We start from the raw sequence: 16,128 nt of genomic DNA on the forward strand, positions 1-16,128 counted from the left end.
AACAAAAATTACATATTACTTTACTGTATAAAATAATTTGGTTTAAAATTTTGATTAAATATAAAGCTAGAGTGATATGCACCATTGCCTGTATAAGGTGCGGTGAAAGACAAGGACTTGGGGGAGGGCCAAGGAGAGTGAACCATAGCACTGTAAAGGAGGATGTCCTTGCTGAACTCTAAGGAGGATCCACTCCACACTTGCAAACAGTCAAGTATCACAGAGAACACGAAAAGTTAAGTGTCAAGACTGAATCTCGTAAATAATCTTAAGTTTATTTATGTTAACTACTAGTCAGTATATTGTTGAAATCCGCCAAGATACTGTGCATGTCATCTAGTTACGAATTACGACGAGCTGAGACGGGCCTCCACATCTCCGACGACTGGTTGCCCTTAAAGTATCAAGCTTTTATAGGAACAGCTGTATGATCCTTATGAGTTTAATGTTTTCCCATAAATATAATATTGTAGGAGCACTTTACGCCTCTAGTATGTCGGTCGCAGAGTAGCAAATGTAACCTCTTGTAATTATTTCTTTTTGTACCCCAGGGCCAGTTCATCAAAACAAAATGTAAAAGATGAAAAATCTTAAATTTATTTTTGGGGCCTGCAAATCAATTCTGTATAACCCAAAACAGTATTCTGGCTATGAAGCAGCCCTTATATAGTAAATACTTGCAGTTCAAGCTGCGAATATTGTCACTACGATTGGTTGACGACTGGTCATAGGCAAGGTACATTCTGTAATAGTCTTCGGGAGACATAATGACGCTTTATTTATGATCACATTCTCAAGGAAGGTTCCTTGATGTTGGTGAGGGGCTCTTGATTTAGGGAATTGGATCTGTGCTCCAGTTCCCCAAATTAAGCCTGAATGCCTTCCACATCCCCCCCCAGGCGCTGTATAATCCTCCGGGTTTAGCGCTTCCCCCTTGATTGTAATAATAATAATTATGATCACATTTACTTTTAAAAAAGTCAAAGATGTTCATGCAATTATAAGTCAGCCTAGCTGCAAAATACAGCCCCCTCAAGGAAGGTTCCTTGATGGTTGTAAAGAGCCCTTCATCCAAGAAATTAGCCAAAACCTTCCCTTCTTTGGATCATACCTGATTACCTCCCATTTCTGCATGTGCTCTGCAACTCCTAAGGATTTAGCATTATCCACTCTTAAATGTATTTATAATACAAAATACTGTCCACGTAAATGCCATTTTTTCATGGCATGAGAAAAGGTATTTGTAGTTTCTGTACTGTCAATTAATTTTCTAGGTAGCATAATTAAAACATATATTGAAATACTGTATTTTGTTGCATATTAAAATAATGCATACTAAAAAAGTTCTTTGTCTACTCAAATTCTTTGGCTTTTAACTTCTGTAATAACTTTGGTCCTGCAAGTTTTTACTGTTACTGTTTTGATTCTGTTGAAGTCAAATACCTTCAAAGGTGGTGCCTTGATGCTGAAGGGCTCCTGATCCAAGCATTGGGAGTTACCTTCGTTTTTCTCAGGGCAAATCTGATTATCTCCCATATCCCAGATGCTGTATGGCCTCCCCCCCAGAGGTTTAGCATTTCCCGATGATAACAATAACGTAAATAAATATTTTATTATATATTAGTATCAGCCTTATTATGGGGAAGCGCTAAATCCATAGGGGTCACATAGTACTTGGGGAAGGAGAGACAATCAGGATTGATCTAAAGAAAGGGGCAACAGGTTCAGTTCCTCAGATCAATTGTTATTATAATCAAAAGAAGCGCTAAACCGCAAGGGTTATACAGCTCCTCAGATTAAGATTCCCCTCACTGACATCAAGGTACGTGCTTCCCTTGAGGTGTATTGTTAAGCATACAAAACTTCTGAGTAGGAATGAGGCGATATCATTTTTGTTTTTTTTGCCGAAACCGATACTCATCTGCAAGCACACAGATATTAATACTCAGTTTAAGCTGATACCAATACTATCAAAACTGACTTATGCTGATGCTCAGTTTTAGGCTGATACCGCTGTTATTAAAATAGACATACGCACCGTTGCCCCTACCCTGGCACACACCTACTTCTCAGAATGCTGGACACAGAAACCGGAGCACTGGCGCAGAGAAGACTTGACTGGCCAGGGTTTAACAGTCACGTTAAGTGTGTGATAATGACAAGTTACGCCAAGATCACCAGGAGTTGAGAGTCACTCCCTGTGGGACTATATGCGACCACTCTTGTGAGGAGAGTCAACTTTTTTAAACTAACGCAATTCGTTTAAAAACATGATATCTATCTGCCTATCAATATTTTTGTTCTTCATTGAGCGTGAAGTATTAACGACGAGAGCTGTAGAATATTTTGTCAAAGTCACTGGAAGTTTAATTTTTGTAGGCCTGAAAATAATCCTTCTGATGTTAAAACCAAAAATATGATATTTCAGCATAAATGGCAGACCTTATTGACTGCATCTCAATTTACTAAGATTTTTGTCTAGTATACAGTAATTTAAACCTGAGTGTTTTACATTTAGTGAATCACTAAAATCATATGCTTTAATATATATATATATATATATATATATATATATATATATATATATATATATATATATATATATATATATATATATATATATATATATATATATATATATATTTATATATATATATATATATATATATATATATATATATATATATATATATATATATATATATATATATATATATATATATAAATTCTGGTCTAATGAGTGTGTGGAGACTTCAGCATCTAAGATGCTGATTAATTCTCCAGTGAGTTTCAAATAGAGGCTACTATCATGAAAACCAGCTCTGGAAAACATTGCAAATGCCAAAACCTGCCCTCCAAAACTCTTGAGTTTCTTTTACACACTGGCAAGTTGCCGAGCACTCACCATGGTAACACACTTCATAACAAGACACTTCAGAAACTGAGACTGATTTCCAGTTTTACAAGCAAGCAACTTGATTTGGTGATATTCCAGATCTTCAAAGAATTGCGACGAGTTGCTTTAGAAATGTAGAGACACTTATAACATTAATTTTCACATATTAAATACTCATCTCTAGTTCTTCTGGGCTTATTTTGATACCTAATTATTTCTGGAGGTAGTGTAATGGTAGTACGTCACGTACAACGGCCTATCCCACTGAGACTAACGCATCATCTGTTGACTCTAAGGCTGAAATACCAACTAGCAAATTTATTTTTAGGGTAAGTCAGCTTTAAAAAGCACTTTGTGATAAAGGATCAGTCAGCCATGTGTGAAGTGTTAGGAGTGTTTGTTATGGGCCTAGAGGAAAGTGGCTCTGACCACCTAACCTTTCTATATAGCCTCACAAGTCTCTTTTTCCGCCCACCACATGACAAGTTACAGTCATTCTCTCTCACTACTTTTATATTTGTAGAGTATTTGGTATGTCAAAAACCTTCACAAAACAAAATCTGTCGCTGAATATAATACATCTTTTTTACTACATTCATTAATATAAGCAACTGGAGAGAGCCATGTGGATTTTTTTTTTGCTTTAAATCAGTCATCAGTACAAAAATTACTAATGAAAATTAAATTTATATTATCAGATGTTCAGATCTCTCAAGGTAAAATACTAACAACTGTGATGCCTTACCAAAGGAGCGAAGAGCTTCTGGCAACTGACTAGTCACTGTTATGAAGTCGTCTGAGCTGTATAGCCCTTGTGGCTTAGCGCTTCTTTTTGATTATAATAATAATGAAGTCGTCTGTGGGATTGTCTGCTTTTGGCCAGATGTACTCTAAATGGCGCTTTGCATGTTAACGTGTTCCTCTAAACTCCATTTACCACCATAGATTAATTCTTTTCTTAAATTGGTTTTAAAGGTGCTTCACTGTGCACTTTACCGTTCTTTTCTGACTGTGTGTGGCTCTTGTGGCATTCATCCTCTACATTTGTATTTTTTGGCAATAAACTTTTTTACAAATTTGAATGACGGCATTACCCATGTGATGTTCAGATCTGTGTGAAGAGTTCCCTAACAAATATTAAGATATTGGTGGCAAGTTGTACTACCTAGTGTGAGATGGTGAGCTGTACCACCTTGTGTAAGGATAGTGGTGAGTTGTACCACCTGGTGTGAGGATGGTGGTGAGCTGTACCACGTAGTGTGAGGATGGTGGTGAGTTATACCATCTGGTGTGAGGAAGGTGGTGAGCTGTACCACGTAGTGTGAGGATGGTGGTGAGTTATACCATCTGGTGTGAGGATGATGGTAAGTTATACCACCTGGTGTAAGGATGATGGTAAGTTATACCACCTGGTATTAGGATGGATAATTGCTTAATAATTTAGCTGAAGATTCTATTGCTGCACCCTGCAGTCTTCTCATCTTCACTTCTTGTTATCTATAATGACTCCGACACACTGGGAGCGATGTGGTGGAGGGCAGAACTGTGCTATTTGTATACTGCCATAAAATCTATGAAGAAAAGTCAAATATTTGTTAACTGGATGATCTTTTATGATCTTTTAATGTAATGGTCCATTACAAAAGAAATGGAGAAGATTGTAGTTGAGCTTGTCCTTTCCAGTGTGCGAAGACTGCATCAGTTCTGGCTCGTCTCAACACTCGCATGATAAACTTCATTATACAACGCAATGCAGCACACGGTTGATCAGCTGCTTATCACACAGCTGCTCCACCACTCTCACTACTCTGCTGCTCAACAACTCTCACCATACTGTGCTCGACTTTTCTCACCATGCTACTTCTCGACTACTCCCACCATGCTACTTCTCGACTACTCTCACTAGGCTTCTTGACCACTCTCACTGGCCACTGCAGACAACAGCTCTAGATTTCAATTAAGTGTTCAGAAATCATGAGAGGAACTACTGGCAGAAGACACTCCTCAGAAGTCAAGATCATATCAGATCATGCATAAGAGGGCTTCCCACCAGTTATGGTTCATGGTTCTCAACACATGATAAAAGGTACACCACCGAGGCACGAGTCCCACACAAGTCGATCTTAAAGTGATGGGATGGAGATTCTCATGGGCAAACAAGAGCCCAAGGGGTTTGAAATCTACCCTTGTGCCTAAAGTCAGTTCAATGGGTTTGAAGCCCTTACTGTGGCAATGAATCGACCACAAGTTACCAAACTCCATGTCCACACTATTGTAGGACTCTTCAGGAACCGGGTCCAGACTGCCGAAGGGCCTGTTGGTGCTATAGACCATAGTCAAAGGATTCCCACTCACTAAACTTGGAATCCTGCTTCTGAAGTCGCTGCTGACAGGCCTCTAGATATGAGTCGTTGATTCTGTACATGCCAGAGTTTGCCTGAAACATGAGTGTCTCTAGGATCCTCTCATTCTTGATGGCCTTACTCGGCAACACGATCTGAAAAGTCGAACACAACCTTAGTGGGTTTGTTACACGATCAAATTTTATATGACAGACGGAGAGAAAAAGTAGATAGGGTAGACTATTTGAAAGTCGATTAAAAATTCCCATTAAATAATATTTTAGAATGGAGAAACAGTAAAGCATGAGTTACAATATTTTCTTGAATGAATGGACAACTGTAGTTTTTAAGAGAAAGAACAGGAAGGAAGAGGTCATGTTAATTCGACACACACATATCCTGCTAACCTTAATGAGATCCTGAGGAGATATCCTATAAGGTTTAAGCTCCCGGGTAAGTCTCTCCATGATGCAGCGGAACTCGACACGCGAATCTACCTTAGAACCTCCCTTGGTCTTGACTCGGTTCTTGGCCCATGCCAGCATCGCCTCGAACTTAGTGATCTCCGCTACCTCCAGGTTCCTTGCCATCATCATGTGTACCATCGACTCCGACAGCTGGAGGAAGTCAGGGCTCTGGAACACCTGCATCAAGGAACACCAGGAAAGAGTTGAAACCTGTAGTGGAGAACTCCATGATATGAAGATTAGTATGAAAGCAGAACCGTGGAAACAGTGAGAGACGTAGGAAGCAGCAAGAGGTATTAAGGCAGTGAGAAGTGTATGGAGGCAGTGAGAAGGGTATGGAGGTAGTGAGGTGGGCATGAATGCAGTGTGAGAGAAGTATGGAAATGAAAGAGTTATGGGGATAGTGAGGGAAGTATAGAAGCAATGAGAGTGATAAAATGTCTTTTTCTGCCTATCAGTTAACAAGGTTATTTATACAGTTTTTGGTTTTTCTTCATAACATGTATTTTTTTAACTCCATGAACTCCAGTGAATTGTGGTCTAGATACAATTATTACTCATATTCCAGGTTTTAAGGTATCACACGTCTGTAATAATATATATAAGCAGCTTGAGGACCAATCAAGATTACCCAAGTAATGAAAGTATCCGTAAATATATGGAGACATAATAATCACATTTTGGATTATATGAGGACAGAAAAAAGTTCAAAAGACTTCTTAGCCCCATCAATTAAGCAGAACAAGAGGCCATAGATATAACTAAAGGAGAGCTGCAGAAAGGTTACTAGATTTTTTCTCTGCATAGATTGATAGAATAATGAAATGGTTTACAGGTTCACTAGCAAGTTCTACAATCACTAGAAACTTCGAAAAAAATTGCAGTAGACTGAATGCTGAAGACAGGAGACCACGAGCTTAGCTTTGCTCCTGTAACTACAACCAGACATTCCTCATGGAAAGTGTGGTGGTGCCGGTGGTGGTGCAGGATCTTGATTCAAAGAATTGAACTTATCCTCCCATTCCTTGGATCCCATTCCCAAGGCATTATATGACCCCCTGCGGGTTTAGCGTTCCATTTGATTAATATAAGTTGAAATAAATACAAATAAGTATTTAGAGGAGCATACTTCTGTCTTGTTCCAAGAGTAGCGTAGGGGGCGCTGCCCCAAATGGTCAATATGTGAAAATTGGTGTACATACGTTCAAATCCTCCACTAAGGCTCAAATATCAAGTACATAGTAAACAGAGTGAAATCTCACATAACGCAATTTTGCATTATGTAATATGAATAATATAAGGGAAAATATGGGTTAGGATCTTGACACCTCCAAGAAAGCGAATGTTTTAAATATATTTCGTCAAAAATAATGAAGTATTTGACCCATGACATTGAAGATATTATTGACTAATATTGAAATGCCTGCTGTGTACATAAAACTAAATAAAAACTTACATAATAAATTTAGGTAAAGGACCAGAAAAAGCGAGTGTTTGAAGCAGTATAATCTCTATTCATTCCAAAGAAAATGGGCATAGTGGTCATTCCAAAGAAAATGGGAACAGCTGCCATTATTATATTTTGGTAAGTTTATTTAGATACAGGTACACATAGGTACAGTTTCACAAATTTAGATAACTACAATTACATAGTAATATATGTGAAAATTACCTAGGATAACCCATCTAAAATAAAAGTCAGACGAAGTGACTTATTTCCATTGTGGTTCTTGTAATAACTTATTTACAGCCTAGTTACTCGTACATCTTGGTCATTATTCTACACTCCAGAGGAAAGGCCTGATCTTGTTACCACCTGCAGCTCATACGACTGCCATCCCCACAAGCCCCTTTGAAGCGTGGTAGATGGCAGACCAGAGGCCTAGCTTCTCCCTACGAGCCCGGTGAGGGCGGGGAATGTGGCTAGGCCTGGGGACAGTTGGTCCCAAAGATGACGGGGTACTTGTGTCTCCTCCCATGGGAGACTTACGTCTTGAGATACTCCCCAGACAGGGTGCCAAGACCGGGTCACCACTCTTGGAAAAGACCCGGGCCGAGAGAGTACCGGCGAATAAAAAAAAATATATAGAACGTTTTTCTTCTTCTCTTTTTTAGTAAATGTCTACAGGAGAAGGGGTTACTAGCCCATTGCTCCTGGCATTTTAGTCGCCTCATACGACACGCATGGCTTACGGAGGAAAGATTCTTTTCCACTTCCCCATGGACAATAGAAGCAATAAAGAAGAACAAGAGCTATTTAGAAAAAGGAGAAAAACCTAGATGTATGTATATATATATATATACATAGTATATGCATGTGCGTGTCTGTGAAGTGTGACCAAAGTGTAAGTAGGAGTAGCAAGATATCCCTGTTATCTAGTGTGTTTATGAGACAGAAAAAGAAAAAGAAACCAGCAATCCTACCATCATGCAAAACAGTTACAGGTTTCTGTTTCACAGTCATCTGGCAGGACGGTAGTACTACTTCCCTGGGTGGTTGCTGGCAAGACAGTGATGGAGTGAATGATGGTGAAATTTTTTCTTTTTCGGGCCACCCTGCCTTGGTGGGAATCGGCCAGTGTGATAATAATAAATAAAATATATAGAACGTATGTACATCAGAGAATAAGTAATAATTTTTAGTACAAATTGTTATTTTGGGTTATAAGGAAAATAAATATATTTGAGGCACGTAAGTTCTCCGTCTTCTAATAACATGTTCATTTTTCCACTATAATCTACCTTATCCATAATTACTGTCGCATTTGCTTTGTCTGTTTCGTAAGGTGAAGTCCAGGATCTTTCCTTAATTCATGGTATAACTTAACAAATCTTTGACTTCACCCAGACTTCACTTTACGATACAAAGCAAATGTGATAATAATTATGGACAATGTAGATTACAGTGGAGAAAATGAACATGTTATTAGAAGACGTGGGAACTTATGTGCCTCTTAATTATATTTATTTTCCTTAGGTTGCACAACAAACTGAGGTATGTGTTGTCCTTGGCACAATATCAACATTATTATTATTATAATCAAGGGGGCAGCGCTAAACCCGGAGGATTATACAGCGCCTGGGGGGGGGATGTGGAAGGCATTCAGGCTTAATTCGGGGAACTGGAGCACAGATCCAATTCCCTAAATCAAGAGCCCCTCACCAACATCAAGGAACCTTCCTTGAGGGGACAATATCAACAAAGCCGGGTAGCTTCTTAGGTTGTTACATAATATTGTGTGTCCTGTTTTTTTTAGTAGTTGAAGCACATGAAAAAAAATGAGTAGGGTGAACTCACCTGGATGGCTCTAGTCTCGACAAAGGCGAGGATCATATTGACTAGTTCTGAGGCAGAGGTGTAGCGCCAGTAGTAGTTCTCCAGACTGGTGAGCATGTTACACACCTGTGGAAAGAAAAGAGGGTCAGTCCGGCTTTATTTCTCTCAACACAAAACACACCATCTTATAACCAGATATAAATATGTAAATAGTTCATTACCACTGTAACTTCAGCTATCAAAATTTTGGGGCCCAGTCCCTGGACCCATTGAGCCTCTGTAATGGGTATGAGGTGTGTAATAAAGATATTAAATAACTGGCTCATTAGCGGATTTAAAGGTCCAGGAGCCTTAACTGAGACAACATTTAGGAAGGTTCCTGTAGGGGCACCTCGCTGCTGTCAGCTATTTTACTAGTAAAAATTAAATTTTAAGATAAGAAGCAGACATATACCACAGACCGTATGACTGCCGTTGGCCCGCTTGCGAACACGTCAAATAATGTATTTAAAAATATATTAAAGTAAATATAACTTAAAATAACTGCATTTTGACTTCAGAATCGTAATGCAGTAGTTTCTGTAATATGCAAATATTTGTGGTCTCGTGGGAAGACCCAACGACCACAAAGCATCATACGTTACAAAGAGTGACGTGACTCACGAAGGGGTAAGAAATAAATAGTTAACGATTTGCGGGTCAGGTAGTAGTTGGGGCTAAGACGCTGCTTAGTCAGCTTCTCGGTAAATCTGTCAAGAGATATTGCTCGTGGTGGGGAGGGAAGGTCAGATCACTCTATGTTTGTCATACCAACACCAAAATCCATGGTCTTGTTAATTACCTTGGCCAAGGTAATTGTAATGGAAAGGGCATTATTATTATAATCATGGGGGAGTGCTAAACCCGTAGGATTATACAGCGCATGGGGGATGGAAGGTATTCAGGCTCAATTCAGGGAACTGGAGCACAGATCCAATTCCCTAGATCAAGAGCCCCTCACCAGCATTAAGAAACCACCATCGAGGGGTTAATAATAATAATAATAATTAATAAAATATTTACCTCATCGGCGTCCTCCTCTCACCAAGGCAGGTTGACCTAATAAAAAATAGAAACATTCACCATCATTCATTCAATCGCTCTCTTGCCAGAAGTCTACTGACATCACAATCAGTTATTTCCCTTCTTCAGACTTCAGGCATTGCCCTTCCAATTCCAGGACACAAATCCGGTTAACCGGATAAAATAAAATAATAATAATAATAATAATAATAATAATAATAATAATAATAATAATAATAATAATTTGCACCCGTCTTAACTGATGCCATCACTTCTTCCTATCCCCTCAACACACTCAACAATTTTCTCCTGTTTAAGAATCACCTCGAGTAAACGCTTTCGTTTCCTCGCCTTTCCTCAACTCACCACTTCAATTCTAAGGAACTGTTTGGCGTGATGGAAGCAAGCCTGCAGCAGCTCGGGTAGGTCGTAGTGCTCGGCGGCGCAGATGAGACCCGGGATGGAGGTACAAGTGAGCGGACAGGACCCCGTGTGCAGGTAGTCCAGCAGGATCCTCAGGGTGTCGTGCTCGAACTCTATGATGCTGAACTGGTGGAGCATGAGACGCCAAAAGTGGGTCACGTTAGGAAGAAGCAAAATGAGGGTCGGGGGACGGGACGATGAAGGAGAAGAAGGTGTTAAGGAAGATGTGGTTTCCTGGGCAGGGATGCTGTAAGTCAGCACAGGCCAAGGAGGGTTAGAGGTCGACACAAGTTAAGGCAAATTAAAGTAGGTAAGTGCAGTTCAAGGAAGGTTAAGGCAGGTCAGTTCAGGTCTAGGTCGATTAGAGTTAGCCAGCATAAGTCAAGATTTAAGAAAGGTTAGAAAAGCTCGAGGGACAATTAGGGATTACTAGAGAGGGGCCAGAATACTTCAGAAGAGTCACAGCTAGCCAGGAGGAATGAAAGTTAGCTAAGAAAATAAAGATTAGATTTGTCGGGGAAAGTCAGCAACTATCACATATTGTCATAGTCAAGGAAAAAAAAAAGAGCAAGTCATGATGAGTCAGCATATCCAAAGAGGGTCATAGCAGGTCAGAGAGGATTAAAGAAAGGTGGTTCGGAATAAATTATGATGTCTGAGGAAGTTACGGAGGGCCAGATCAAGTTATAAAGATCCAGGGCAGGTTACGAAGAGCCAGGTCAGGTTGTAGAAGATCACGTCAGGCTACGAGGAGATAAGGCAGGTTCTGAAAGGTCAGGTCAGGTTACGAAGGGTCAGGGCAGGTTATGAAGGGTCAGGGCAGGTTACGAAGGGTCAGGGCAGGTTATGAAGGGTCAGGGCAGGTTACGAAGGGTCAGGACAGGTTATGAAGGGTCAGGGCAGGTTATGAAGGGTCAGGGCAGGTTACGAAGGGTCAGGGCAGGTTATGAAGGGTCAGGGCAAGTTACGAAGGGTCCAGGAAAATTATGGAGGACCAAGGAAGGATATGAATTGCCCGAGTTATGAAAAATCAGGGCAGGATATGAAGGAGCAGAGCAGGCCAAGGACGGTAAAAAGTGCGAGAGAGAGTAAGTATTAACCAAGGTGAAGGATGTAGTTCAAGGAGGAGAGACTGAGGTAAAACAATATATTTAAAGACTTAGGGATCTTATTAATGTTGACAATAATTGATCTACAATTTAGGATACATATCTTATTACGGACACTTCTACAACATTAAGTCTTGAAATTTAAGATCCAGTGTTCTCTACAAGAAGATAATTTAGGCAATTTTTGTATTGTTTTCTACAAGTACAAAATTAGGTTTGTATTTTCATGTAGAAGGAAGAGTATATATATATATATATATATATATATATATATATATATATATATATATATATATATATATATGTATATATATATATATATATATATATATATATATATATATATATATATATATATATATATATATATATATATATATATATATATATATATACCAGCATGAAAGTTGTTTTTATTTAACAAAGTTATCTCCACATGAATCTCTACATGTGAATTTAAAATTATAATTATTCCATATTTAAGAGGATGTTACGAGACCTTGTCTGAATCTCAGACTTTTGACAATACAATATACATCATGGGGGGGGGGGAGGTAAAACAAATATTTAAAAGAAATGGGAACGTTTGAAGATAAATGAAATAAATCCATAACATCCGCTAAATACAGATAACTATAGCAACATTATGGAATTTGAGAATGTTAGAAGTTTATTATGACATCAAAGGCGGCATCATGCACGAACAGCTGATGGAAGTAAACAGTAAAACAGCTGACATATTTAAACATTAACAAAATCCAGGGCTATGACACAGCATGCTTGATTAATATGTAAACTTTTTAAAGTCCTGAAGCAAATCAAGTTAAATACAATACTAAATACCTTTTATTTTCCCTAAACAATACTTATACAAGGAAAACTATTTTTCTGAAATATATACAGTAATTGGCTTTCATAGTAATACATACAGATATATATATACGTATATATATATATATATATATATATATATATATATATATATATATATATATATATATATATATATATATATATATATATATATATATATGTCGTGCCGAATAGGCAGAACTTGCCATCTTGGCTTAAATAGCAACGTTCATCTTGCCATATAGGACAAGTGAAAATTTGTGTATGCAATAATTTCGCCAAAATCATTCTGAACCTAACGAAAAAAATATATTTCACTGTGTTTGTTTAATATTAAATTATTGTAAACAAATCTAAAATATATTTAGTTGGGTTAGGCTAAAATAAATTGCTCTTGTTATAATAAGGTTAGGTAAGTTTTCTAAGTTTCTTTTGGTGCAAAATTAAAATTTTTTACATTAACACTAATGAAAAAAAATATATCTTTAAACGTATAAGAGAAAATTTCAGAAAGGACTTAATTTTAAATGAGTTCTTGCTAATTGACCAGTTTTACATATTCGGCACGACACATATACATGTATATATATATATATATATATATATGTATATATATATATATATATATATATATATATATATATATATATATATATATATATATATATATATATACATGCAAACAATCGCAGACAGGCGATCTTAACTATGCAAGAAAAGCCACGGGGGAGTGGAAATCTTTAGCTCAAGTACTTTCACACTTCTCATTGCATCATCAGGAGCTATGCAATGTTGCAAGGTTGCAACCGAAGGAGTGAGGAGAAGTTTTTTCTCAGAATAGCAGAGAGTGGGATTTTTGTCTCCTGGCTCTCTCAGAATGTGGCCAGCCAGGAGGAGGCGAAAATCCCACTCTGTGCTATTCTAAGAAAAACTTCCCCTCCTTCAGTTGCAACCTTGCAACACTGCATAGCTCCTGATGACGCACTGAGAAGTGTGAAAGTACTTGAGCTAAGGATTTCCCCTCCCCCGTGGCTTTTCTTGCATAGTTAAAATCGCCTTTCTGCGATTGTTTGCATATATATACATACAGTGGTCCCTCGTTGTTCGTAATTAATCCGTTCCTGGAGCCGTTACTATAAACGAAATTTACGATTTACGAATCAATTTTCCCCATAAGAAATAATGTAAATACAATTAATCCGTTCCTGACACCCAGAAGTGGATTGTTTATAGTTTGGAAGGGGAATCCCCTTCCATCAACACCTCAGGTACCATTTGCTTTTCTGGGGTTGCTTCTCTTCTCTGTTTCTTAATGCACTAGGACCACCTTGAGAGTCACTGGAGTCCTGTCTCACAAAATAACTGTGGAGAGAGCTCTGTTTCTGGCGTCTCTTTAAGACTTCCCTAAAATGGCCCAAGACTTTGTCACTGTTCATGTTGCCAACCTGGCTTGCAACAACCTTGTTAGGGTGATGTTTCTCCATAAAGCTTTCCATCTTACCCCACATAGTAAATATCTCTTTAATTTCTGAAGAAGGCACCTTTTTCCATCTCTCTTCCTCCTCCTCTGCAGCAAGATTCTGAGCTGCGATGTGTTGCTCTTCCTGCTGAAGCTCTTGCAGCTCCTCAGTGGTGAGCTCTTCATTGTGGTCTTCCACCAATTCTTCCACATCCTCCAAACTCACATCCAACCCCATGGAACTCCCCAGTGCCACAATTGATTTTACAACAGACATAGGCTCATTAGGGTCAGTCCCAAATTCTTCAAAATCCCTCTTGTCGACACAATCTGGCCACAATTTTCTCCAGGCAGAGTTCAAAGTCCTGGTAGTCACTCCCTCCCAAGCCATACCTATAAGGGTTATGCAGTGGAGGATGCTGAAGTGTTCTCTCCAAAATTCCCTTAGGGTCAAGTGAGTGTCTGTGGTCACAGTCAAGCACCTGTGAAACATTGCTTTTGTGTAGAGTTTTTTAAAGTTTGCAATAACCTGCTGGTCCATGGGTTGGAGGAGAGGAGTGGTATTCGGGGGCAAGAACTTTACTGTGATGAACCCAAACTCCTCGAAAATTAGGTCATCCAAGTTTGGAGGATGAGCAGGTGCATTGTCCATTACTAGCAGGCACTTGAGATCCAATTTCTTTTCCAGGAGATACTCTTTCACACTAGGGCCAAACACTTCATTGAACCACTCGACGAAAATTTCCCTCGTGACCCATGCTTTACTATTATATTTCCAAAACACACACAATTTACTCTTCATAACACTGTTTTTCCTGAACACTCTGGGATTTTCAGAATGGTACACTAGTAATGGCTTCACTTTGAAATCCCCACTAGCATTAGCACAGAACATTAGTGTCAGCCTGTCTTTCATAGGCTTGTGTCCTGGCATTGCCTTTTCCTCTTGTGTAATGAAGGTCCTCTTTGGCATTTTCTTCCAAAAGAGGCCTGTTTCGTCACAATTGAACACTTGTTCAGGTTTCAGTCCTTCAGCCTCTATGTACTCCTGGAATTCATGCACATATTTTTCAGCTGCCTTGTGGTCTGAACTGGCAGCCTCACCATGCCTTACCACACTGTGTATGCCTGGAGTTTACCTGGAGAGAGTTCCGGGGGTCAACGCCCCCGCGGCCCGGTCTGTGACCAGGCCTCCTGGTGGATCAGAGCCTGATCAACCAGGCTGTTGCTGCTGGCTGCACGCAAACCAAAGTACAAGCCACAGCCCGGCTGCCAGTACGGTTCTTAAATCTCTCAAACCAGCCTTTGCTGGCCTTAAATTCACTCACTTCACCACTATTTGCAGGCAATTTCTTTACCAAATCTTCATGCAACTGCCTAGCCTTTTCACAAATAAACGAAGTCATAAGAGTATCTCCTGCTAATTGTTTCTCATTTATCCACACAAATAATAACTTCTCAGCCTCTTCCAGTACTGGTGATCTCATTTTTGTCAGCATAGTTACTCCCTTTGCAACAACAGCATCTTTTATTTAATTTTTCTTGGCCACTATGGAACATAAGGTTGTGTAGGGTTTCTTATACATCCTGGACAGTTCGTCCACACTTGTACCACTTTCATATTGTTCAATGATGGTTTTCTTAAATTCAATCGTATATCTCACCTTTACCACAGGCTTGGCACTAGGAGCTTTCTTTGGAGCCATGGTAGCTTATTTAGTACTTGCAAGCACTAAAATAAATGGAATATTATGAAATATTTCGCTGGAGCACGTGAGGGGACCTTCGCTCACTAGTAAACAATGCCAGACTGGCTGCCGCCCTGGCTCACGCCGTGGGTACGCGTCCCGGGCGAACTACGACTTGCGAGTCAACCTATGAAAAGTGAGTCCATGTTTATACGAAAATACCTCTATGATTGGCGAATTTTACAATTGCCGGGAACTACGAAAAGCGGGGGACCACTGTATATATATATATATATATATATATATATATGCATATATATTTATATATATAACATATTCATATATAATATATTTATATACCTGGAGAGACCTGGAGAGAGTTTCGGGGGTCAACGCCCCCGCGGCCCGGTCTGTGACCAGGCCTCCTGGTGGATCAGCGCCTGATCAACCAGGCTGTTGCTGCTGGCTGCACGCAAACCAACATACGAGCCACAGCCCGGCTGATCAGGAACTGACTTTAGGTGCTTGTCCAGTGCCAGCTTGAAGACTGCCA

The 16,128-nt window shown here is 39.2% G+C and overlaps 1 protein-coding gene across 9 annotated transcripts in view; it reads right to left on the reverse strand.

The window, feature by feature from the left end:
• Positions 1-4,485: 4,485 nt before the first annotated feature.
• Positions 4,486-16,128, reverse strand: part of rsh (radish) — a 188,466-nt gene continuing 176,823 nt past the window's right edge. For 8 of the 9 annotated variants that reach the window (XM_070086699.1, XM_070086701.1, XM_070086703.1 and 5 more), the window contains 4 exons: positions 10,411-10,593; positions 9,004-9,108; positions 5,646-5,882; positions 4,486-5,393 (listed from right to left, as the gene is read on the reverse strand). In XM_070086699.1, coding sequence (XP_069942800.1) covers positions 5,220-5,393; positions 5,646-5,882; positions 9,004-9,108; positions 10,411-10,593 — 699 coding nt within the window. In that variant the 3' untranslated portion in view covers positions 4,486-5,219. Of the gene's footprint in view, positions 5,394-5,645; positions 5,883-9,003; positions 9,109-10,410; positions 10,594-16,128 lie in introns of those variants that run through there. The other variant, XR_011392197.1, reaches the window with a different exon arrangement.

Source organism: Cherax quadricarinatus, chromosome 19 (genome assembly GCF_038502225.1).
Source record: "Cherax quadricarinatus isolate ZL_2023a chromosome 19, ASM3850222v1, whole genome shotgun sequence".
Lineage (NCBI taxonomy): Eukaryota > Metazoa > Arthropoda > Malacostraca > Decapoda > Parastacidae > Cherax > Cherax quadricarinatus.